The following is a 26400-nucleotide window of genomic DNA, read 5'->3' as shown; positions in this document are numbered from 1 at the left end:
ATTCAATAAGATCATGGCTGATCTGATCCCAACCACAAATCTAAAGAACACAAGAAGTCGGAGCAGGACCCGGCCACATAGCCCCTGGGCCCTCTCCGCCACCCACAGGGCATTGACCGATCCGAACTCAGCTTCATGTCCAATTTCCTGCCCGCTCCCCATAACCCCTAATTCCCTTTACTTCTAGGAAACTGTCTATTTCTGTTTTAAATTTATCTAATGATGTAGCTTCCACAGCTTCCTGGGGCAGCAAATTCCACAGACCTACCACCCTCTGAGTGAAGAAGTTTCTCCTCATCTCAGTTTTGAAAGAGCAGCCCCTTATTCTAAGATTATGCCCCCTAGTTCGAGTTTCACCCATCTTTGGGAACATCCTTACTGCATCCACCCGATCAAGACCCTTCACAATCTTATATGTTTCAATAAGATCGCCTCTCATTCTTCTGAACTCCAATGAGTAGAGTCCCAATCTACTCAACCTCTCCTCATATGTCCGCCCCCTCATCCCCGGGATTAACCGAGTGAACCTTCTTTGTACTGCCTCGAGAGCAAGTATGTCTTTTCTTAAGTATGGACACCAAAACTGTATGCAGTATTCCAGGTGCGGTCTCACCAATACCTTATATAACTGCAGCAATACCTCCTTGTTTTTATATTCTATCCCCCTAGCAATAAAAGCCAACATTCCGTTGGCTTTCTTGATCACCTGCTGCACCTGCATACCAACTTTTTGATTTTCTTGCACTAGGACCCCCAGATCCCTTTGTACTGCAGTACTTTCCAGTCTCTCGCCATTAAGAAAATAACTTGCTCTCTGATTTTTCCTGCCAAAGTGCATAACCTCACATTTTCCAATATTATATTGCATCTGCCAAATCTCCGCCCACTCACCCAGCCTGTCTATATCCCCTTGCAGGTTTTTTATGTCCTCCTCACTCTCTACTTTCCCTCCCATCTTTGTATCATCTGCAAATTGTGTTGTGTTATTTATATTGTTTATTTTAATTAAACAATATAAATAACACAACAAAGTAGGAACGTAGTGCTAATATGAATTAGCGTAACTTAAATGAGATAACTTCGAATTAAATTGAGACAGTAACGGGTGCTTTTCTGGGATTATCGCGCATTAGAAGCACAATGAAGGAAACTTTACAGTGTTGATACTAAGTGATGAAAGTAGAAAAAGTGAATCATTTCCTATCACAGACCCTCATCACCTCAACAAGCACAAAGAGTTCACTACATATGTAAATAGTTATTCTCAAAGAAATAGCCAATGAAGCCAATATAACACCTTACTTTGGAGTATTCGCCTGGTATGGGATGTATTGACCCAAGTCTACAACAGTTATTACTATGAATATCGCCTCACCTGTATTAGCACCACGCCATCACTTCTTAAGCGTATCCATCAGGACAGCGCCCGTTTGCTAAGAAACGGAATATCCTTTTCTAACAGATATAATGCTGCAACTTTTGGCGCATCTCTGCGGTTATTTCACACAAGCGCAGACCTAAACTGGGACGCAGAGCCGCACAAAGGATTCATTACCAATTTAAGTTTAATATGAATACAGCGTATTGCTCAACTATGCCCAAGTGGAGAACAACAATCTGTTATCCATACACAACCTGGGTGTAATTGCGCCTGACTTTGTGTTGGAAATATCACTTGCATATGTGAAAGGGACGATTGGAGTTGTGATCTTTGTTTCCTCAATGTCTCCCTTAGCAGAGGGGTCAGTGACCGGGGGCATAGATTTAAAGTAATTAGTAAAAAGATTAGAAGGGAGCTGAGGAGAATTTTTTTCACCCAGAGGATGGTAGGGGTCTGGAACTCACTGCCTGAAAGGGTGGTAGAGGCAGGAAACTCTCAACTTATTTAAAAAGTACTTGAATGTACACTTGAAGTGCCCTAACCCACAGGGCTATGGACCAAGTGCTCGAAAATGAGATAAAGCTGGATGGTTCTTTTTCGGCAGGCTGATGGGCCGAATGGCCTCCTTCTGTGCCGTAACTTTCTATGATTCTGCGAATATCACAAGCAAAGTGTTCTGCACTGAGTAGATCAGAAATAGCAACAAAGAGTAGCGTAAGTTCAAGTGTTGTATTTCCTGCCCAGTTAATTAGGCGAACGGTTTGAGGATTATATTTGGATCACCGACAACTTCCCTCTTAATGAGAAAAAGTCAGCACGAAGACAAGTGTTTTGATGGCCTAAGAATTTCCCATGGAAGGGCAGATGCAGTGAAAGTGAGGACTGATTGACAGTCATTGGATTCGGCGTGCCCATGCTCCCCTATATGGATGTATGGATCGGTCTATGCTAATACTGTGAGAGGAGCAGCTTCACTGACAGTAGAGGGACGAAGGGTCCAGCGTGTGAGCGGAGCCGGCTCTTCAACAACCATGGCTGAAGGGGGTGAAGGGGAAGATGAAATTCAGTTCCTCAGAACTGTGAGTATTAACATACGAAATATCTCGACTTTGTTAACAACACTAAGCGTGACCTATTGAGGGGTTCAAGTCGGCATTTCGATGCGGTCACTAAACCCGGATTCCCGGGCTGTGTGCATAAACAGTAATGTAGTTATCATGTAAACCGCAACATTGCGAAAAGAAAGAGCGAAGTGTTGGATACTGGGCCAATTTTTGGTTTTTGTTCCCTTCACGAACTTTCCCATCTGAAGTGTAGACCCTGTGTTATACATATCGGTACTGTACATGCAATTTGTGTGCAGTGTCACTTGGTGTTACATTGCAACAATGTTGATGTTTTGACAAAAAGGACTGAAATTCCCATTTAGTTGTGATTATTCTATGTCGTGAAGTTTAACGTGTCTCTGTTGAAAGGTATTTAAATATCTATACATTCCCCGGCACTTGGTTTCTGAGAGATTATTTTAGCAACATTCCTTAACTATCCAAGGACCGAGGTAACGCATTAACACCAGCTTGAAGTTTGTCACGTAACTGATTTAATAAAAGGTAGAGAAACATTTTATTTCAAAAAATAGATTAAGTTAGAAGTGTTAACGAGTGGTTGCTGATAACATGTTTGGAACATAGAGCTGTCCAAAAACAGACCTGTCAAGACTGATTGAAACTAACTCTTACACAAACTGGGCTTTCCCAAGCGAAGAGCAATTCACAGATCAGCTTCATTACAGAGCGGCCGCGTCTATTTTTACTGGGGTGAGTGTGAGAAATGTGCTGCCCGGTATTGTGCTGTAAGCGATCCGTGCTGGCAGCGCACACACGCAACAGGTGCATTGTGAACATGCCCCCTCCCCCGGGACCGTAACTCCGGAGATTGCCGAGCGGCTGTCGGTCTGAGCGGAGCAGGAGCTTCGACACGGAGGTAGTTTAACGTGAATGCCCAGAGTAGCAACTTTTAATTTCGTGACATGAAATATGAACGCCGTGGTGTAAACTTCATTTGGCGAGAGGAGCTTTGGATTGAAGTTCGCTCCACACCCTTTCGCAGTGATAAACACCGACACTTGAACCTTTAAAACACATCCCTAAGAAATTATCCATTTCCCCCCTCCCCAAACTCGTGGAACAAACACTGCATTTATATAAGGTTCTTCAAAAAAAAACCCAGGCCAAAGACATGTGGAGTTTAGCAAGTTAAAGGGGAGAGGGGAGTTTTAATAAGGATTTGGAACAATATATTGTCTCGAATATTATTTAGCTCCTTTTGGAGTTTCTTTTTTAAAAATTCATTCTTAAGATGTGGGTGTTGCTGGCAAGATATTGCCCAACCCTGGTTGCTATGAGAAGGTATGTTGGTATTGAGTGGCTTGCTAGGCCATTTCAGAGAGCAGTTAAGAGTCAACCAGAAAATGCTGGAAATGCTCAGCAAGTCAGGCAACATGTGTGGAGAAAGAAACAAAGTTAACATTTCAGTTCGATAATCTTTTGCCAGAACTGGAAGAAGTTGAAGATTTAACAGTTTTTAAGCAAGTACAAAGCCAGGGAAAGGGATGGGGGAGGAAAGAACAAAAGGTCTGTGATAGGGAGAAGGGCAGGAGTGATTAAATGACAAAAGGGATGATGGTGCAAGGCAAGGAGGGTGGTAATGGAACAAGTAAAGAAACGAAAAATGAGTCTAGAGGAGCTGTAAATGGCAACAGCAGAACCATTACCAGCACCTGCTGTCTGAAAAAATGGAGCAGTGGTTATGATCTAAAGTTATTGAAATCCGTGTTGAGTCCAGAAGATTGTAAAGTGCCTAACTGAGAGATGAGGTGCTGTTGCTGGAGCTTCCATTGAGCTTCATTGGAACAGTGTAGGAGGCCGAGGACAGAGTGGGATGGGGAATTAATATGACTAGCGAACAGCCAGGGGAAACAACCTCTCAGCATCTACCCTGTCAAGCCCTCTAAGAATTTTATACGTTTCAATGAGATCACCTCTCATTCTTCTAAACTCCAGAGAATATAGGCCCATTCTACTCACTCTTTCCTCATAGGATATCCCTCTCATCCCAGGAATCAATCTAATGCATCTTCATTGCACCCCCTCTAAAGCAAGTGTATCCTTCCTTAGGTAAGGAGACCAAAACTGTACACAGCACTCCAGGTGTGGTCTCACCAGAGCCCTATATAATTGCAGGAAGACCTCCTTACTCTTATACTCCAACATTCTTGCAATAAAGACTAACATACCATTTACCTTCCTAATTGCTTGCTGTACCTGCATGTTAACTTTCTGTGATTCATGTACACAACTCCCAAATCCCTCTGACTACCAACATTTCTTAGTCGTTCACCTTTTAAAAAATATCCTGCTTTTCTATTTTTCCTACCAAAGTGGGTAATTTCACATTGCACCACATTATACTCCATCTGCCACCTTCTTGCCCACTCACTTAACCTGTCTATATCCCTTTGCAGCCTCTTTGCCTCCACCTCACAGTTTACTTTCCCACCTAGCTTTGCATCATCAGCAAACTTGGATACATTACGCTCGTTCCCCTCATCTAAGTCATTGATATAGATTGTAAACAGCTGAGGCCCAAGCACTGATCCTTGCGGCACCTCACCTGCCACCTGTTACAACCTGCCAACCCAAAAATGACCCATTTATTCCTACTCTCTTTTCTGTCTGTTAACCAATCCTCAGTCCATGCTAATAAATTACCCCCAATCCAATGAGCCCTAATCTTCTGCAACTTTCTCTTGTGTGGCACCTTATCGAACGCCTTTTGAAAATCCAAATATATTACATCCACTGGCTTCCCTTTATCTACCCTGCTAGTTACAAAACTACTCTCAAAAAACTCTAATAGATTTGTCAAACACAATCTCCCTTTCATAGAACTGTGTTGACCCTGTCTAACCATATTATGATTTTTTTAAGTGCCCTGTTACTACGTCCTGAGTAATAGATTCTAGCATTTTCCCGATGACTGATATCAGGCTAACTGGCCTATAGTTCCCTGTTTTCTCTCTCCCTCCTTTCCTGAATAGCAGGGTTACATTTTCAACTCACTAACAACACCTCATCTCTCAGTTAGGCACTTTACAACCTTCCAGACTCAACATTGATTTCAATAACTTTAGATCGTAACCACTGCTCCCATTTTTTCGGACAGCAGGTGCTGGTAATGGTTCTGCTGTTGCCATTTACAGCTCCTCTACACCCATCTTTTGTTTCTTTACTTGTCCCATTACCACTCTCCTTGTCTTGCACCGTCATCCCTTTTATCATTTAATCACTCCTGCCCTCCATCCTATCAGAGACCTTCCCTTTTGTTCTTTCCTCCTCTTCCTCCCCCCCCCCCACTTTCCCTGGCTTTGAACTTGCTTAAAAACTGTTAAATTTCCAGCATCTGCATTTTGTTTTTGATTAAGATTCAACCAAGTTGGTGTGGGACTGGAGTCCCTTATAGGCCAACCCAGGTAACAACAGCAGGTTTCCTTTCCTAAAGGACATGAGTGAACCAGTTGGGTTTTTAACCACAATCCAACTGCTTCATGGTCACTTTTACTGATTCCAGATTTTTAAAAACTGAATTCAAGTTCTCAGTGTTACAGTGTGAATTTCTTTTTAGCTCTGAAGGTTTTAAGTAAAGAACTTTTCATACGGATTTCTTCAGTTAAAAACTCATTTTGTTATTTCCAAGGTTTAATACTCACAGGTCTGTGTGTTTAAGTGGGAATTGAACTAGACACATGCCACGAGGTTGTGGTGGTGCGTTCTCAGTCCAACAGATTCATAGTTACTCAATACTAAACATAAATACACAATTAAATTGCTCTTTTATTCATAAGGGTTTCTTTTCGCTGTACAATGTGGGCAAAATGGACCAAATGTTTTCTCCTCCCTGAAGCTGTTACAATGTAAGAAATCAGGGCTGCATTTGCTTCTCTTCATAATTTAGATGAAAATAGGATGCTATCTGAGAATTTCTACCACTCTAAAAATGGCATAATGAACATTAGCAAAAGTCAGTTTAACTTTTCGTATCTTGCTTGTAAGGCCATTGATTAAAACTCCTGCAGCAACCTGCAGCTGCACAGTCGATTTGAAAGAGTATTTTTGTATTTGCTGTTATTGAGCTTAATATAGAGGAAGATTTTGAAGTACGACAGCTGCACAGGTTTGTACAGTAGGGGTTCAAACAAAGCCCGTATACTTGTTGCCGATTATCTTGTGGTATGAATTCATTGTACACACATCAGTCACAGCCTTTTTATAATTTGTACATCATTATTAATCAATGCCAGCCACAAATTGTTTTCCAGAAATTCCAAGTCCCCTATAATGAGGCAAAGCTCAGGGATTAAATAATATCTTGTGATGACAGCGCAAGGATATGAAGGTTGTGGCCAGTAAACCCACCAACTTTACGCAGTATATTACCTAAAAAAAAAAGGACCAGAGGAATCCTTGACACTTCACCTCAATTCCTCAAAGAAATACCATTCATGTCGAGAGGATTATTCGATGCCTATAGAATGAATAAGTTAACCTCTTCTTGCCAAATCATCATAGAAGTCAGACAACTAAACCGTTAATGGAATGGAAACAGAAAATGCTGTAAATACTCAGCAGGACAGGCAGCATCTGTGGAGAGAGAAACAGAGTTAACATTTCAGGTCAATGACCTTTCTTCAGAACTGGAAGAAGTAAAGATTTAACAGTTTTTAACCAAGTAAAGAGCCAGGAAAAGGAGAGAGGAAGAAAGAACAAAAGGGAAGGTCTGTGATAGGGGGAAGGGCAGGAGTGATTAAATAACAAAAGGGATGATGGTACAAGGCAAAGGGGGTGGTAGGTAATGGGACAAGTTAAGAAACAAAAGATAAGTCTAGAGGAGCTGTAAATGGCAACAGCTGAATCATTACCAGCACCTGCTGTCAGAAAAAATGGGAGCAGTGGTTATGATCTGAAGTTATTGAAATCAATGTTGAGTCTAGAAGGTTGTAAAGTGCCTAATCGAAAGGTGAGGTGCTGTTCCTCGAGCTTCATTGGAACAATGTAGGAAGCCGAGGACAGAGAGATCAGAGTGGCAGTGGGATGGAGAAATAAAATGGCAAGCGACCGGAAGTTCAGGATCACGCTTGCGGACTGAACGGAGGTGTTCAGCGAAACGATCACCCAATCTGCATTTGGTCTCTCCAATGAAGAGGAGACCACGTCGTGAGCGGATAATACAGTATATTAAATTGAAAGAAGTACAAGTAAATCACTGTTTCACCTGGAAGGAGTGTTTGGGGCACTGGACGGTGGGAAGGGTGGAGGTAAAAGGGTAGTTGTTACATCTCCTGCGCTTGCAAAGGAAGGTGCCGTAGGAAGGGGAGCATTAGTTGGAGGTGAAGGGAGAGTGGACCAGCGTATCGCGGAGGGAACAGTCCCTTCGGACTGCTGATAGGGGAGGGGAAGATACGTTTGGTGGTGGCATCGCGCTGGAGGTGGCGGAAATGGTGAAGGATGATCCGTTGAATGTGGAGGCTGATGGTGAGGACAAGGGGGACCCTATCGTAGTTCTGGGAGGGAGGGGAAGGGGTGAGGGCAGAAGTTTGGGAAGTGGGACGGACATGGTCGAGGGCCCTGTCAGCCTCAGTGGAGGGGAATCTTTAGTTGAGGGAAAACGAAGACATATTGGACGCAGTGGTGTGGATGGTGGCATCGTCAGAACAGATGTGATGGAGATGGAGAAAGTTGGAGAATGGAATAGAGTTCTTACAGGAAGCGGGGTGAGAGGAAGTGTAATCAAGGTAGTTGTGGAAGTCGGTGGGCTTATAGTAGATATTGGTTGACGGCCTATTTCCAGAAATAGAGATAGAGAAGTCGAGGCAGGGAAGAGCCGGAGATGGACCATGTGAAGGCGAGAAAGGGGTGGGAATTGGAACCACAGTTGATGAAATTTTCCAGTTCAGCGGGAGAGCTGGAAGCGGCACCGATACAATCATCAATGTACTGGGAAAAAGCAGTGAGGGAGGGGACCTGAGTAGGACTGGAACAAGGAATGTTTCATGTATCCCTCAAAAAGTCAGGCATAGTTAGGACTCATACAGAAATTTATTTGGAATTCACGTGGAATAAGTTGGAGCCGGAGACAGTTGCTGAGGAAAGATATGACTGTGAAAGCGAGTTTTAGTAGATACTAAGATCATAAATGGACATTTCTTTATTAACACATGATTACACAATTGGCAGCATTTTAATACTAAGCACTAAAAATATGCAAGATATTTAAGCAGATATAATTAATTGACGCATTTCATAAACTTGAGGTTTATAAAGGCAGTTCAAGTGCATCACAGTAACTCAGAATCAACTGGGATTTACCCCTTACAAGTTGATATTAAGCTCAATGTTGAAAACTGACACATAGCCAGCAAGGATAGTTTATGATTGGGCTCATTGTATGACTGACAAGTTAAGAACTTTGAATAACAAGTCTACCAGATATAATAGAAGTCTAGTTAGTTCAACATATTGTTGAAAAGCTTGCAGCTTTAACAATGATTGCTGAGTCTTCTACCAACTCGTCCTTTTGGGTCAGGGTAGTAGAGTTGGTAGACTTGCTTCCTCTGGGATACTTCTGCTAGCTCTATTCTCCATTCTAAGGAAAACTTATATATACAAGTGACACACTTAAAGCATTTGCCTATATCTGCCTGCTCTTCTGAACTTTTCTTCCAATTTATCCAAGCTCCTCTGATCTGTACCCTCTCTTTCTCAGAGACTTTCTGTTCAGCTGAAACTGTCTGCCTTAAAATTCGTTTTGTATTCCCCCCACCCTTTTTTGGGGTATTACAAACTCCGTATCATCTTAGTCAACCTGGGTGATACATATAGTGCAAAGGTTAGCTTCTTAGGTATCAATCATCTTAAACAGACATCTGTCAAGGACTTAAAATAAACCAATTTTAATTACAAAACAAAAGTCAGATCTGCTTCCTGGCTCGTGACTCACCATAATTTTGTGGCTTTCAATAACAAAAAAACTGAACAACGTCAGATAAAAGTGGCATTTTTCTGAGTCACTCGTAGCATGCACTGTTTCTAAGTTCACAACATGGGTCTACCAGCTCTGGTTGTGAAAGTTTCTTTGTCTCACAGTGCTGTCTTGAAGTACCTATGATTCTCAGCATTCACTCTTTCTGTTGTCTCAGAGTTCGGGTTGTTGAAAACTTCATTCTTAGGGCTCTTTCTCACAACAGGCCTCAAAGGGCTATCATAAAAAAACAAAGAAAAGAAAGAAGAAGAAAAAAACTTGCATTTATATAGCTCCTTTCATGACCTCAGGACGCCCCAAAGTGCTTTAAGTACTTTTGATGTGCAGTCACTATTGTAATGTAGAGAAATGTGACAGCCAATTTGCGCAGAACAAAGACCCACAAACAGCAATGAGATAAATGACCAGATAATCTGTTTTTTTAAGTGATGTTGGTGGAGGGATAAGTATTGGCCAAGGTACTGGGAGAATTCCTCTACCCTTCTTAAAGGCAAATATTAGTAGCAGATTAAATTTCTAAGACTATTTAAGGTTTGTATCAGTTAATTATCTATAGCATTCAGTAATCATATGGATAGTCTTTTTTATTGATTTTCTTATTATTTTAAAGAACAGACTAAATTGTTAGGGATATATAGCAATATTTTAGACTTATGGGAAATTGAAATGATTAATGGAAATAATTTTAAACAAGTTTTATAAGAAGTTAAATCTCAATCTAATACATTCATTTTAATCGAGATGAATAAATACGCTGTAAATCATCACCTGATTGCACTGGTAAAATTCTATAGTCTTCTATAGTCCCCATAGCATCTACAATCTTTTGCAGTAAAGTACATAATGACGACTTTGCTATATTAGCGATTGACCATGTTGGTAAACAAAATAATTAATGTGATGCTTAATGCATAATGAAGGTTAGTGAAGGAAAACAAGGTACAGTACTTTTTTTAAACCATAATCAGAGATACAGCTAGCAAATAAAGGCAAAGGCTTTTGTATCAGTCATTGCCACAAACATAAGTGCAGTGTACTTTGCATTGTGGTACAAAGAATCCCTTTTGTTGTATGGTAATATGAAATGCTGTGTTTTTAATGTACAGATTTTCTCATAAGGTTCCTTAAATTGTCAGCCATCATCGAAATGGAGGTTAATGCATCCTGTTTTCTGAAATCAGAACTAATTGTGTAATTGAGGAATTTATACTGAATCCATTCATGATGAGCATAAATGAATACACAAATGGAGGGTCTTGTGGACAGATTGGGATTATCATAGAGCTATTTTATAGCTGGATTAATAAACCTAATGACACTTATACTGATTAAATGACTTGTTAGCTGCTTGAGAAACATTGAAGGATCATTACTACAGGTGCTTTGTAGTTGGTTGTTTTTTTTTGTTCTAACAAAATTGCATTCTCAGGAAAAACAAATTTTAAACTACCTTCCTGCAATTTTGTTAGAAGGTCATAAATTGTGAAGAAAATTGTCATTTCTTACATTTTCTGAACAGGGGAACATATGATTAGAACTTGTTTTATTTTCCTCCAATAGGCTATTAAACTATTTAGAATTGGAAAAGTAAAAAATAATAATTATACCTTGACATTGTATAATAATTCTGGATAGTTTATTTTGTTAGAAATAGGAAGGGGTAACAAGTGATGAACCTGTCAAACTCATGACAAAGGCAGGCATTAAAATAAGAAATTATAATGGACTAAGTACATTACTTGTGCAACAGTAGTTTTAATTAATTTGAATCTTGAACATCCTCCTTCATTAAAATAATGGACTCTATTTTCCAAATCGAAATTGAACTACTTTAATCTATGATTCTGCAATATAACATGTAATAATTCTACAGCCAAAGGCCTACCTACTCCAGTGAAAACTACTAGTATTTTTTAAAATATGTTTTAAGTGTGGTAATTTGTTTGATAATGTCAAAATTGTTTAAAATGTTATAATGACTGAGAACAATTCTCTAAAGTATTCTTGACCAAACCAGAAAACAGAAATGGGTCTGAAATGTCAGTCTCTACCTTTGCCTAATGAGGTAACCAATGAATATTTATAATCATGAGGTGTCTACTGTTTAAAATTACAAATTTCTCATACACTAAGGGATCAATTAATTCGCATAGTCAACAGTCCACATAGGTAATTTTATGAATTGAAATATTAATAGTCTATTAACGTATATAGGATAACCCACTAGATGCATTGTGCTACGTAGTAATACATTTTGGAGTTGAGATGATAAGAAAAGCTTAAGTGGTTGTTGACACATTTCAAGTCTGAGATGTTATTACTTTGTAACACACTCCAGAGTGTGAGAGTGTGTCATTCTTTATAATATATAGAAATATAGTGATTTCTTATCATTTTTAAGCTCTTGGTGTTCACGTGTACTGGGATTTCAAATGGTTGGGAAACTTACCTTAGGTTCTATATCTTTAGACAAATAATGGCATCTGCCTTTATTTTACCAGCTGATTCAGGAAAATATTGCAGCTCCTATGTATTATTGTACATTTATTGTACTTGAGGCCTGAAAGCTTTTATTTGTACACAGTCCCTCTCTATGTATCTGTAGTTGCAAGTAACATCAGCAATTGTTTCTCAATGACATGGACTAAATCTGGCAAAATGTTAGATCATGATCGAACAATAATTTGGCAGTAAACAAGTTGCCTCCAACATTAGTGACTTTCTTTGGGGGGAAAAATATTCTAAAATAAGTATACTACAAGTGGTGAAGTTCAAATACAGATTTTGTGTGAACAGTAGACATATCTGCAAGTCTAACCTCTCTCAACAGTGTATAAGGCAGCATAATACAGACCTCACTTTCGATTGACATGTAAATCCAACTATTTCATAAACACTGTGCCCTTCAATCATGTGAACCATACATTCATCTGTATGATGTGGGCAAATATTTAAAGAAACAATTACAATTCAATTTTATTTTTAAATCGGGATATTTTATGCACTCATTCCTGTGTAGGGCATTAAAAAAATAAATATTTTATTTCTTATTAGAGTTTCTCTAACACAGCTGGCTTGATAGATTCACTGGTGGGTTTGTTGCACCTGTCACTGTCCCATTGGGCAGCCCATGAAATAGCATCAGAATGCTTACGGATGGGAATGCACAGCTCCATTTTACTCTGCTCACCCACATTGAAAATGGCAGCCTTGGCAGGGTAAGAGAAATGCTACTCTGCTAGAAACTAATTAGGAGGCAAATGTCATTCCATTTTATCATCCCCCTACAGAAGACAATTGTCTTTTAAGAAATTACATGCAGAAAAAGATATTCAGAGATGGTACATAAATATTACCATGGAAACGTAATATTTCTAGCCACATTCTAAATGTATTCGTGAAAAGAACATTAAAAGTTAACAAAAAATAAATACCGCTTCATTTTTTTGAAGGGGGGGGATGTTAAAGGTTATTTTTGTGAGTGTGTTCTGGTAACACTTACTTGGAGATTGATTTCTTCTGGAAGCATACAGCGTTCCAGCTTGGTGCTCCCTGGTATAAAATTAGATGTAGAAAAGCTGATGTTGCCAAGATACATGCACTCCCTGCTCTCATCTGCCTTCTGAGGCCATTGCACCAGCAGTACTACATCAGCAAAGTGATGACACATACTAACTGGGTGGTAGATAGGATTTCTAAAGAAGTAACTGTTTCAGAATAGCATTTGGATCGTGACACTATTAGTATCTTTCTCTGTTTGAAACCATATTTTAGCATATTGATTTATAACTATATCACAAAGTAATGCTGTATCAGTTTTGTCTCAGTAGAGATTACAATAAAATACTAGAAGACAAAAGCACACTGTTATTGTTGAGCGTCATTTTTTTCTCATAAATTAGCAAATTTTATTTAATAGCCATAAACAGCAGCTATATTTTATGAATTTAATTTCTTTGTGGTAAAAGTATTGTTTATAAATAATCTAATCCAACATGAAAATTTCAAAGTAATCAATATCTTCTGTTCCATGCTTGATACTGGAACTTAATAATTTTCTTTTGTGGTTACTGTTTTTAGCTAAGACATATTACATTTTTAATGTATTTTTAAAAATCCCATTGTAAACAGTGGGCTCTGATTCTTAAATGAGCATAGCAACTTGTAACAATTTACTATTGTATTCTTTTAGCAAGGACGGCATTTTGCAAGGGTTTAACTATTGCTGATATAATATTTAGGCATTCCTTCATGTGAAATTTAATTCATTTTCACTGTTATGGCTCATTGTTCTAAAATTGATAACATTTTTATACCATTTTTAATTATTATTTATGAATTGTGGAAAACATCCTCTTATATTTTCTCCTGAGCAGTAGAATGTATTCAGTTTCCTTTATTTGAAATGAATCAAAGTATTTATTTTCAAAGTATTAATCTTCTATGAAACAAAAATTACTGTTGGTTGTGGGCACATGTAATCCATCAAAATATCAGAAACTGGAAGCAAGTTTTCACTAGCCTAGAGTTTATGAAAAGTCTCCTTTTTGTACAAGGTAATGGCTTTTGTAATGTGATCATTTGCATTTCATTGAGACTGAGTACTTTACTTATCTTCTTGTATTGTTGCTTCTGCTTATTGTCATTCTAGAAAATTAACAATTCCTTTCCATAGATACTTGCATTTTATGTTATTTTTACTGCCCATTCCTATATATCTTCACTTTTTCATGTCCATGAATACGTTACAGTGATCAGAAGTGCAGCTCTCTTTCTGAATAAATAATGACATTTAAAAGAAAGCCACTACAAAATTACAGTAGCCATGGCAAAAGTCACTAACTTATTCGATGCTCATTTAGATAATACATGGCCCAGTTTGAATATTTTATGAGAAATATTACCTGCAATGAAGTGATCACATTATCATTTGAATTATAAACATCACAGCTTAGAAGAATGCCATTGGCCCATCAAGCGTGTGAATGCTCATTGTTCAACTGGAACAATGTATTCTAATTGGATTTCCCTCAGGTTGTCATGCTGGCAAATCTGAATATGATAGCAACAGGGATCAATTGTACACATTATTTTGCCTTATTTTAAACTTTGACAGCGACAGGTAAGAAGATGGTGCTCGGGCCAGCCGGGAGCAGCTCGGCATGAAGGAGGCTGCAGATGTCCACGACTACATGTCGAGTGACTCTGAGCCTCCGTGTGCACTGCTGCTCAGAGAGGTCCAGGAAGCTGAGCCTCGGTCTGTAGACCCTGTGACGAGGGTAGTGCCACCTGCGGGGTCCGCAAGGTAGGTACATGTGTCTGGACACCGGGGTAAGTGTGCAAGTTTGTGAATTTTCTTGTCAGGAGGAGGGTGGTGGAGGCCAAACTTTGTCCAAAGTGACAGAGTGGCCTCCTGCAATGCGTGAGGGTCTCCCTCCACCCCCCCCACCCCCACCCCCATCTGTCAAATGGACCTTTGCAGCTGCCACAGGCTGATGGCTACAACACGTCCATTTGAACTGGGAGTGTTTCCCCCAGTATGGGAAACAGTCCCAGTTGTTTGCAAAATCCCACCCCTCCTAAAATGTCATGTTAATCAGGTCTCTAAATGATCTGAAATATCCTAATGATTAGTTTAAGTGGCATCCCTCTGGCTTTAATTGCCGGCGGGAGTCCCACATGCGGGGGCTGCGCGCGCATGTCAGCGTGTCACTGGGAACCCGGAAGTGGGCAGGTTGGAGCCGTGCTCCAGACCCGCCCCGGGAATCCCCGATTTTCGCAGCCCCCCCGCCACAAACGCATCTGCTCGGGGGTGCGAAAATCGAGCCCTTGATGACAGTGCCACTTGACTTCACGTTGATATATTTTTGTCATACTTTTTGTGTCAAAATTTTCAATTATAAATTCTTATGTCCACATTTATAATGGGAAATACCTATGTAAACTCATCACTGTGGCCATCGAGTTGAGTAATCTGGCCACTGGGGTCCTACAATTGTCTCAAAACGCTGTTAGATTTTTTTTCCCCTCCGTAACTGACATTTCCAGTATCCAAGTTAAGGGATTAACCCAAAAAAATATATTTCATCAGAACATGGTTCAATTTATCCATTAAACTATATTTTAATGCCTTCATTAAATTTTTTATTTGAAGGCCCAAAAGCCTGGGCTTGGAATTATATTTTTGCCCAGGGCTGTGACGCTGTATGCTGAATTTGGATCATGTAGTGTGAACATGAGCAGTGTGTCTAATTTCCCAGGAAATATCAGGGCCATTCGGTCAGCTATACTGAGGAATGTTTTACTTTAGCTTCTAGCAGTTTCTGCTCAAAAACTTTCCAAAATTCCAAAATTAATTGTAGAAAAGCTAAACGACAAACAAGTTAAAATTCATATTGATTTTTTTTAAAAACAGGCTGTGTTTGTATGTGTGTGAGAGAGAAAAATATCACAGTGTTCTGACTACACACTTGTAGCCTTTCTTTCGTTTTCTATAAACTTTATAAAGTAAAAGAGGGGAGGGGGGCTAGATGAGGGAGATGGAGAGAAGATAGTGAGGGGCAGAAACATTCTGTCTTTCTTCATGTAATGTGACTTCAATTTCCCCAAAAACACACAAGATGAATTTTGAAGCTAGCTAATTACCTCACCTGTATTTTGTTGACAGTTAGAAAAGGTCACTGCTAATAACTTAAACCTGTGAGAGCGATTATAATTTCTAATGCCTATGAGGTAGAGCGAAACACAGAAAGAAAAATAGAAAACCAGATAGGCAGTTTCTTTCCTCAATCTAATTTGATTTATTTTTTGAAAAAAAAGTGGAATTTTTGAAAGCAAACTTAGTCTTTTTGAGGGAAATGGATAAGAACTTCAGTTACGTGGAGAGGCTAGAGAAGCTGGGGCTGTTCTCCTTAGAGCAGAGAAGGTTAAGGGGAGATTTATTGTGGGTGTTCAAAATCATGAAGGGTTTTGATAGAGTAAATAAGGAGAAACAGTTTCCAGTGGCAGAAGATTAGGTAAACAGAGAACACAGGTTTAAGGTAATTAGCAAAAGAACCAGAGGCGAGATGAGGAGGATTTTTTTAACGCAGTGAGTTGTTATGATCTGGAATGCACTGCCTGAAAGGGTGGTGGAAGCAGATTCAATAATTACTTTCAAAAGGGAATTGGATAAATATTTAAAAGGGAAAAATTTCCAGGTCAGGGAAGTGGGACTGATTGGATAGCTCTTACAAAGAGCCAGCACAGGCACGCTGGGCCGAATGGCCTCCTTCTGTGCTCCATTATTCTATGATTCTATGAAGAAGGCAATGTAGGAGAGGGATGGGAGGAAGTTGAGAGTGAGGTGGCCTTTGGCATTTCATACCTGCTCTGAATTGAAGTGAGTCGGGGTAATGGATGGAGAGTTAAAGGTGAGGTGAGTAACAGAAAAGCAAGGGTGAGGGGAAGATAAAGGGGAAGAGGTAAGGGTAGAATGTGATATGAAGAGGAATGGGTAATGGGAAGGCGGAGGCGTAGGGGACACAATTGCAGTGAAGGGGTGGGAGAAGTACAAGTGATGGGGGAGGGGGTAGGAAGTGAGCCGCTGAGGGCTACATTTTCACCACAAACCCACCCCAAATCACTCTGCTGAGCTTATTGTCCACCACTTCCCACCTGAAAGGAAAGAAGAAGGCAGAGAGAAAAGCAAAAAGTGTTAAAGGGAGAGAAGTAGAAGAGAAGGGAGAGACCGACAGAACCAGAGGTGGAGAGAAAGAAACAGCTACACAAAGACAATAAGAGATAGTCCATATTCTCTGACTTGGGACATCAACTAATAATATATTAAAAGTCTTACTACTGCGCACCCCTTCTATCAATTTTTTCTATTATAAATTCCTTTGCCCATATTTATACTGAAAACTCCCCATGTAACCTTGTTACACTGTAATTACACCTTCCTGCCAGTGGAGATGCGTCAGTGCCACCACTGGCAGGAGTGTGTAATTAAACAAAGAAAGAAGAAACAAAGACTTGCATTTATAGACTGCCTTGCGCAACCTCAGGACATCCCAAAGCACTTTACAACCAATGAAGTACTTTTGAAGTGTAGTCGCTGTTGTAATGTAGGAAACGTGGCAGCCAATTTGCGCACGGCAAGGTCCCACAAACAGCAATGTGATAATGACCAGATCACCTGTTTTAGTGATTGAGGTTGAGGGATAAATACTGGCCAGAGAACTCCCCTGCCTTCTTCAAAATAGTGTCATGGGATCTTTTATGTCCACCTGAGAGGGCAAACAAGGTCTTAGTTTAACATCTCATCTGAAAGATGGCACCTCCAACAGCGTAGCACTCCCTCAGTACTGCAATGGAGTGTCAGCCTAGATTTTTGTGCTCAGGTCTCTGGAGTGGGACTTGAACCTACAATCTTCTGACTCCAAGGAGAGAACCCCACCACTGAGCCATGGCTGGCACATGACAAGTTTACATAGGCAGTTTCCGTTATAACTGTGGACAGAGGAATTTATAATGGAAATATTAAAGTAAGGGCTGAGTGTATAGCTTTAACATGGGACTGAATTATATCTGGGCACCCTGTTCCAATTACTCCCCACTCTCTAACCCCAATTCATCTGAAGACCATGCTTCGTCTTGACTTCCCATGTGCAATGCCACGAGAGATGAACTGATATATATATAAACATCGGACTCACATTTCCTCAACAATTTCTGTTATTCCAAAGCAGTTACTTAATTTACAAGTATGAATTGCTGGCTTGCAATCCATGAATTCTCAACATGTTTAGCTATTTGATTGCCCTTGAACCATACACACAAAAGTAGCATTAGTTCTTAAAGGCCCTGAGATGTCACCAGCTAGATATGGATGAGGAAGAAATCTTTGCTCAGACATACAGAAGAAACCCACATTCCCACATTACAATTCCAACTGTTTCTTGAATAAAAACAAAAAATGGTAAAATTACACAGCAGGCCTTTCAGCATCTGAGAAAAGATGGACTCTTTGTCAAAACTGGGAGATAAGCAAGCACCTTTATGTGACTGAACAAAATCATTGAGTGGGGAGTAAAAGCTGCAAAGAGGCAGTTAATGTGGGTTTAATGGTCTGCCAACAATTTTTTTTAAAAGTTCGCAAGAGGTGAAAAACTGCTGCACGATATACAAATAACCTCTCAGTTAAGCAATAAAAGTCATCAAAAGAACAAAGGGCTGTTAAAATATCTCAGTAAGGTGGTAAAAAGAAATGGGAAAGTCAAGAAAAGGATGAAAACAACTCCCAAGATGAAGTGGAAGGTAAATGAGATGACTAGAGATCTGAAGTTGATAAAGTCAATGTTAAAATTTCAAGGAGAAAGTTGAGATACTGCTCCTAAAGTTTCGTAGGAGGCTAAAGATGGAAAGGTCAGGATGGGAATAGGAGGCAGATTTGAAGTAGCTATCCACAGGAAGGTTAAAATCTTGGACTGTACAGAAATGGTTGGGAAAGAGGTTACCAAATCTACATTTGGTCTCCCTAGTACAGAGATTGCTTTGTGAGTAGTAAATACTGTATACTAGATTGGAACAAGTCATGTGACTTGCTGTCTCACATAGAAGGAGTCTTTGGGCACTGGGCAAGTGTGGAAAGAAATAAACGGACAGGTGTTGCATCTGTTACGGTTAAATTGGGGTGATTGAAGTGTGCACATGGATATTTTGGAGGGAACAGTTTCTCCAGAAATCAGAGAGGAGAAGGGAAAGTAAGATGTGTTTGGTGTTGGAAACCCTCAGCTGAAGAAAAAAAAGGATATTTTAGAAGCTCTGATGCAGAAAAGTGGAATCATCTGAGCAGATACAAAAAGATTGAAAAACTGTTTATATAATGATTCCAGGGTTTTTATCTACTTTACCCAGAAGTCCAGCTCATATGTTAATCACTCTTTGTGAAGCAAAATACATTGACATCAATTCTAAATTTGCCCTTCATTAGTTTGAATTTATGCCCTCCAGTCCTGCTGTCACAGTTTAATTTAATGTAATGTTCTGGATTTACCTTTTACTATTTTATACATTTATAATGTCGTTTCTCAGTCATTTACTTTCAGTGCTGAAAAGCACAAGTTCCTCTAGTCTTTTCTCATAACTCAGTATTCTGATTATCATTTATGGGTAGGGGTCAGTCTTATGGTTCTTCTCTCTACTGCCTGCAGAGCTCGCACATTTCCCTTGCATCACATCATTGTTAGTTGATGCAGTGCTCAGGGTTTGGACTAACCAGAGTACTGTACAGTTTAAGCATGATTGGCTGCAACTTGTACTCAGCTGTTCTGACTCCATAGTTCAGCATTTTATTTGCTTTGTTGGTTGCTGCTTCACAGAGATTGTACATGTTGAGTGCTGAGTCAACTAATATCCTTTGATGTCTTTCATCTTCATCTCAGCTATTCCAACATTACACATGAAGTAATTATGTTACCTATTTTTCTTCCTTGCCTTATGCTTGTCTGCATTAAATTCCATCTGCTATCGTTTCAGCAATTTCCATAAATTATCCATTTCATTTTGTAGCAGTGAGGCTCTCTCCTCATATTCACCTGCCCCTCCTGGTTTAGTATCGTGTGTGACTTTGCATTGGACTTCTGTATCCACGTTATTAATGTAAATTTAGAAAAAGATAAGGTCCCAATATCATTCCCTGGGGCACTCTTTTCAACATTCTCCTGCCCCTCAACTCCACTTCTGCAACAAGTACCTGCCACTTCCTACCCTTTAGCTACTTTCTTATCAATTCTCAGAGTTTGCACTAAATGACTACCTCTTTCATCTTCATTATTGGCCTTTCATATGGAACTTTGTCAGATGTTTTTTGGACGTCTTGTTACAGCACAGCATAGAGTTTCCCCCTATCCACTTGAGTTGTGGCTTCTGCAAAAAAAAGTAAAGGTTGGCCAGGCAGGATCTTCCCTTTCAGAACAAAAAGGATTGGTGCAGAGATGGACTGCACCTAAACCAATTGGAGCAAAGAGACATGCGAGGAGCACTGAAGTACGATCTACTTCTTAGAAACAAGAAGAGCCCAAGCACTGACTCCTGTGTGACGTGGCAGATGAGCTTCGTTGCTCTCCTCTGCATTGCTTCCATAACCCATCTTGACATAAATCATAAGTATGATCTACTTATCTTCTGGCCAATTTCTGATCCAGTCCACACATTTTACCATGGATTGTTTAGCATTCAGTTTAATTACCAGTCTTTCGTATGGACTTTGTCAAGAGCTTTTGTGAAAACCTAGACAAACTTTATTGAGGGAGATCCACTGTGTGCCTGTAACATCCTCAAAGAAATCAAGGAAGTTTGTCAGACAGGATCTTCCCATTCCAAATCCATGCTGGAGTTCCTCCAGCTACCCCAAAGAACAGGTTTTTTCGGAGATTTTTTGGCATTCATTTTCAGGATGTGGGCATCGCTGGCAAGGTCAGCATTTATTGCTCATCCCTAGATGCCCTTGAGAAGATGGTGGTAGACTTTCTTGAACCGCTACGGTCCGTGCGGTGAAGGTACTCCCACAATGCATTAGGTAGGGAGTTTCAAGATTTTGAGCCAGCGACAATGTGGCACCTGATTTTTGTTTGTAAATTTAGCATGATACTTGCAATTTTTTTCTGATTTTTTTGTTGTTGTAAATAGTTGTATTTATTTCAAAGAAGGTGTAGAAAACTTGGATGTTTTATCCAACAATCAATAATGTTGGTTTGTTAGCACTATTGTTACTTTGTTAGAATGCAGAAGAAACATTTCAGATGAATATTTGTTACAGTTTCTCGGAAGAAGAAACTGACCCATCTGGTCGCCGAAACATAAGGTTATGGAAGCAATGCAGAGGAGAGCAACGAAGCTCATCTGCCATGTCAGAAGGAAGAGCTTTGGAAACAGTTTTCTTACCAAGCAAAGCTTTTCAGCCTCTGAAAGAGACTTCTCAGAGGGGACTTTATGGAGGTATATAAAATACTTAATGGGATAAAGTAAATGAAAATCTATGTTTTTCATTGTCCTGCTGCCCTATGCCAGGGCAGTAGGACAAGTGGACACAGATTCAGCCTTGTGAGGGGAAAATTTAGAACATATATCAGGAAGTATTTCTTTAGACGGAGAGGTGTTCAACACCTGAAATGGATCGCCAGGAAGGATGATTGCGTTCAGAACACTGGACTCATTTAAGAAACATTTAGATGTTGTCATAGCAGATTTTATATTTGGCAGGATGAGATCAGATAGGCTAAAGGGCTTTTTTAATCCAAACCTATCTTGTGACCTGTGCAAGGTAGGTTCTCAAAAATGTTAAGTAGTGAAATTTGTATTGCCAATTTTCTCCCAGTAAACTTAAACAAAATAGATAATTTTTTTGTTTATATTGAGACACCATCTGCTATCATATGTTAGATAATGGAGAGTCATTCAATCCCAGTCGTGTGTCCGATCTTTTGAAATCGTTCAGAATTTAAATGGTTAGATAATCTTTAATGGTTTCTTTTGAAAAATCACGTTTGTTTGATCTTTTTGATTTTAACTGATAGCAAGTGGCTTTGAAATTATGCCATGGAGCAGAAGGGTATTTTTCTGAAATTCCTCTCTCCTCTAGTTTAGTGGAAGCATTAACTCAATAAAAATAAATGAGTTAAGCATTCATATCGTAGCATCTCAGCACATAATTTCAAGGCTAATGAATATAACAGTATATTGGACTCTACAATCACCAGAGGTAAATGCAGCAACAACTTGCATTTATACACTGCCTTTAACATAGGAAAACAACCCAAGCGTTTTACAGAAGCATAGTCAGACTAAAATCCAAAACCAAAGAAGGAGATAGTAGGAAGGGTGACGAAAAGTTTGGTCAAAGAGGTGGGTTTTAAGGAGGGACTTAAAGGATGAGAGGAAGCTGGAGAAGCGGAGAGATTTAGGGAGGGAATTACAGAGCTTGGGGCTTGAACGGTAAAAGCATGGCCTCCAAACGTAGAGTGAAAGGAGTGGGGGATGCACAATAGGCCACAGTCGGAGGAACGCAGATTTCTCGGAGGATTGTAGGTCTGGAGAAGGTTCCAGAGATAGCAGGTGGCGAGGCCATGAAATGATTAAAACACGAGGATGAGAATTTTAAATGCAGTGCTGTATTGAACCATACAGATCAAGAAATACCCATTGGTGATGGAATACATGTGTTTGGATGCTGATTGAGGATAGGGTCAGGCTTGGCTATAATTACCCCTATGGCAAATAGCCTATTAAAATTTATTCAGTTTGACACTTGAAAATTGGCACTTGGATCTGCTGGTGCTCACGTAAATTACTTCAGTAGGTGTCACTTCCTACAATAGAGCAAATTGGAGGTGAAAAAAAAAACATACCACTGTCTTAAATGAATGGTGTGCACAATTCATTCCGTAGTAACCATTTAATAAAAGAGAGAGTGGCAAGTAACAATGACAGGAGGTTTTTTGGCTTCCCAATTAATTGGGATATATTCAGTGCAATATATCTTTGTGAAATGAACAACATTAGTTGATGCAGTTATGTTCTCTGGAGTGATCAAACTCTTCGAGGGGATGTGTTAAGCAATATATAGGTTTATGTATACAGTAATTACTTCAGTCCAAAATGCCTTGAAAGGAAGGAAGATTCCAGAAGATATGAAGTAAATGCTTTAACCTCTTTGCTAACATCAGCAGGCTAAAGGTAGTAATAGGTAGTAATATCCCGCCACGGCAGCTGGCCTGCGGCAGGTGGTGAGCGAACCAACACGAGGGGAAAATCCTACTTGACCTCGTCCTCACCAATCTACCTGTCGCAGATGCATCTGTCCATGACAGTATTGGTAGGAGTGACCACCACACAGTCCTTCTGGAGATGAAGTCCCATCTTCGCACTGAGGACACCATCCAACGTGTTGTGTGGCACTAAATGGGATAGATTCAGAACAGATCCAGCAGCTCAAAACTGGGCATCCATGAGGTGCTGTGGAACATCAGCAGCAGCAGAATTGTATTCCAGCACAATCTGTAACCTCATGGCCCAGCATATTCCTCACTCTACCATGACCAACAAGCCAGGGAATCAATCCTGGTTCAATGAGGAGTGTAGAAGAGCATGCCAGGAGCAGCACCAGGCGTACCTAAAAATGAGGTGCCAACCTGGTGAAGCTACAACACAGGACTACATGCATGCTAAACAGCGGAAGCATCATGCTATAGACAGAGCTAAGCGATTCCACAACCAACGGATCAGATCAAAGCTCTGCAGTCCTGCCACATCCAGTCGTGAATGGTGGTGGACAATTAAACAACTAACGGGAGGAGGAGGCTCTGCAAACATCCCCATCCTCAATGATGCCAGAGTCCAGCACGTGAGTGCAAAAGACAAGGCTGAAGCGTTTCCAACCATCTTCAGCCAGAAGTGCCGAGTGGATGATCCAGCTTGGCCTCCTCCCGATATCCCCACCGTCACAGAAGCCAGTCTTCAGCCAATTCGATTCACTCCACGTGATATCAAGAAACGGCTGAGTGCACTGGATACAACAAAGACTGTGGGCCCCAACAACATCCCGGCTGTAGTGCTGAAGACTTGTGCTCCAGAACTAGCCACGCCTCTATCCAAACTGTTCCAGTACAGCTACAACACTGGCATCTACCCAATAGTGTGGAAAATTGCCAGGTATGTCCTGTCCACAAAAAGCAGGACAAATCCAATACGGCCAGTTGCCGCCCCATCAGTCTACTCTCAACCATCAGCAAAGTGATGGACGGTGTCGTCGACAGTGCTATCAAGCGGCACTTACTCAGCAACAACCTGCTCAGTTTGGGTTCCGCCAGGACCACTCGGCTCCAGACCTCATTACAGCCTTGGTCCAAACATGGACAAAAGAGCTGAATTCCAGAGGTGAGGTGAGAGTGACTGCCCTTGACATCAAGGCAGCATTTGACCGAGTGTGGCACGAAGGAGCCCTAGTAAAATTGAAGTCAATGGGAATCAGGGGGAAAACTCTCCAGTGGCTGGAGTCATACCTAGCACAAAGGAAGATGGTAATGGTTGTTGGAGGCCAATCATCTCAGCCCTAGGACATTGCTGCAGGAGTTCCTCAGGGCAGTGTCCTCGGCCCAACCATCTTCAGCTGCTTCATCAATGACCTTCCCTCCATCATAAGGTTAGAAATGGGGATGTTCGCTGATGATTGCACAGTGTTCAGTTCCATTTGCAACCCCTCAGATAATGAAGCAGTCCATGCCTGCATGCAGCAAGTCCTGGACAACATCCAGGCTTGGGCTGACAAGTGGCAAGTAACATTCGCGCCAGACAAGTGCCAATCAATAACCATCTCCGATAACAGAGAGTCTAACCACCTCCCTTTCACATTCAACGGCATTACCATCACCGAATCCCCCACCATCAACATCCTGGGGAGGTCACCATTGACCAGAAACTTAACTGGATCAGCCACAAGAGCAGGTCAGAGGCTGGGTATTCTGCGGCGAGTGACTCACCTCCTGACTCCCCAAAGCCTTTCCACCATCTACAAGGCACAGATCAGGAGTGTAATGGAATACTCTCCACTTGCCTGGATGAATGCAGCTCCAACAACACTCAAGAAGCTCAACACCATCCAGGACAAAGCAGCCCTCTTGATTGGCACCCCATCCATCACCCTAAACATTCACTCCCTTCACCACCGGCGCACTGTGGCTGCAGTGTGTACCATCTACAACATGCACTGTCGCAACTCACCAAGGCTTCTTCGACAGCACCTCCCAAACCCGCGACCTCTACCACCTAGAAGGACAAGAGCAGCAGGCACATGGGCACAACACCACCTGCATGTTCCCCTCCAAGTCACACACCATCCTGACTTGGAAATATATCGCTGTTCCTTCATTGTCGCTGGGTCAAAATCCTGGAACTCCCTTCCTAACAGCACTGTGAGAGAACCTTCACCACACAGACTGCAGCTGTTCATGAAGGCAGCTCACCACCATCTTCTCAAGGGCAATTAGGGATGGGCAATAAATGCTGGCCTTGCCAGCGACGCCCACATCCCATGAACGAATTTTTAAAAAGTTGATGTGATTTAATTATACCAGCGACATACAATTTTTTATACAATTAAATTTTTTTATTGAATTTTATTAACAAGACCATCACATCAATATCCAAGTCATACAGCAAGAATATACCTTTATTATAGAACAAAACTTGAGGTGAATAACCGTTTCCAACAAAGGGTGAATGGTTGACAGCAGTCGATATTCACTAGATTCTTTCATTCAGCTTTTTTTTAAAGTTGTTAATCAACCAACATTAATTACATGAGTACATTCCATGACGTGGAATTTCCACTTGGAACGCGAATGGCAAAATGCGCCCAGAATGCGCTGGACACTCTGCCGGTTTCGCTGAGGTGAAGTTAAGCTCAAGTTTCCACGCAAACTCATTCGCATAAGCTTGAATGTAAAATCTCCCATGAATCAGTGCAATCAGGTAGTGTAGTCGATTTGTGACTGGAACAGGGCATTCTCCAGCAGCACAAAGAGGAGTGGGACTGCCAGGAAATGAGCCATTCTTCAACTGACTGATTTAATGCCCTTGGTCTTACTTTTTAATTGGCTTCAATTGACTGCTTTGATCTGCCCTTGGTACATAAGATCTGTGACTCGCAGTCAATTGAAGCCACACAGGTGCGTCCTGCTCTGCTGTAATTGACTGAATTTAGAATAATTTAAACTGAATTTAAAGTAATTGCAACAGCAGGGGAAATATAACAGGATCAGGCTTCAATTGACTGCTGATCACTACAGGTTAGGTGATTAATGCTGGATTCTTGTAAATGAATGGATGCCTGCGCGCCCATGAATCTGGGTGCAATGTGATGAACACCCCTGAATGGGCCCAAC

The 26400-nt window shown here is 40.7% G+C and overlaps 1 protein-coding gene across 1 annotated transcript in view; it reads left to right on the top strand.

Moving 5' to 3' along the window:
- Positions 1 to 2370: 2370 nt before the first annotated feature.
- The window catches only part of ryr3 (ryanodine receptor 3), a 399971-nt gene continuing 375941 nt past the window's right edge, over positions 2371 to 26400 (top strand). Inside the window, exon 1 of the mRNA XM_067991361.1 lies at positions 2371 to 2460. Within this exon, the coding sequence (XP_067847462.1) occupies positions 2413 to 2460 (48 nt within the window). The 5' untranslated portion in view covers positions 2371 to 2412. The remainder of the gene's footprint in view (positions 2461 to 26400) is intronic.

Source organism: Heptranchias perlo, chromosome 10 (assembly GCF_035084215.1).
Source record: "Heptranchias perlo isolate sHepPer1 chromosome 10, sHepPer1.hap1, whole genome shotgun sequence".
Classification (NCBI taxonomy): domain Eukaryota; kingdom Metazoa; phylum Chordata; class Chondrichthyes; order Hexanchiformes; family Hexanchidae; genus Heptranchias; species Heptranchias perlo.
Note: the sequence above shows the minus strand (reverse complement) of the source record. Positions and strands in the feature narration are given on the sequence as shown.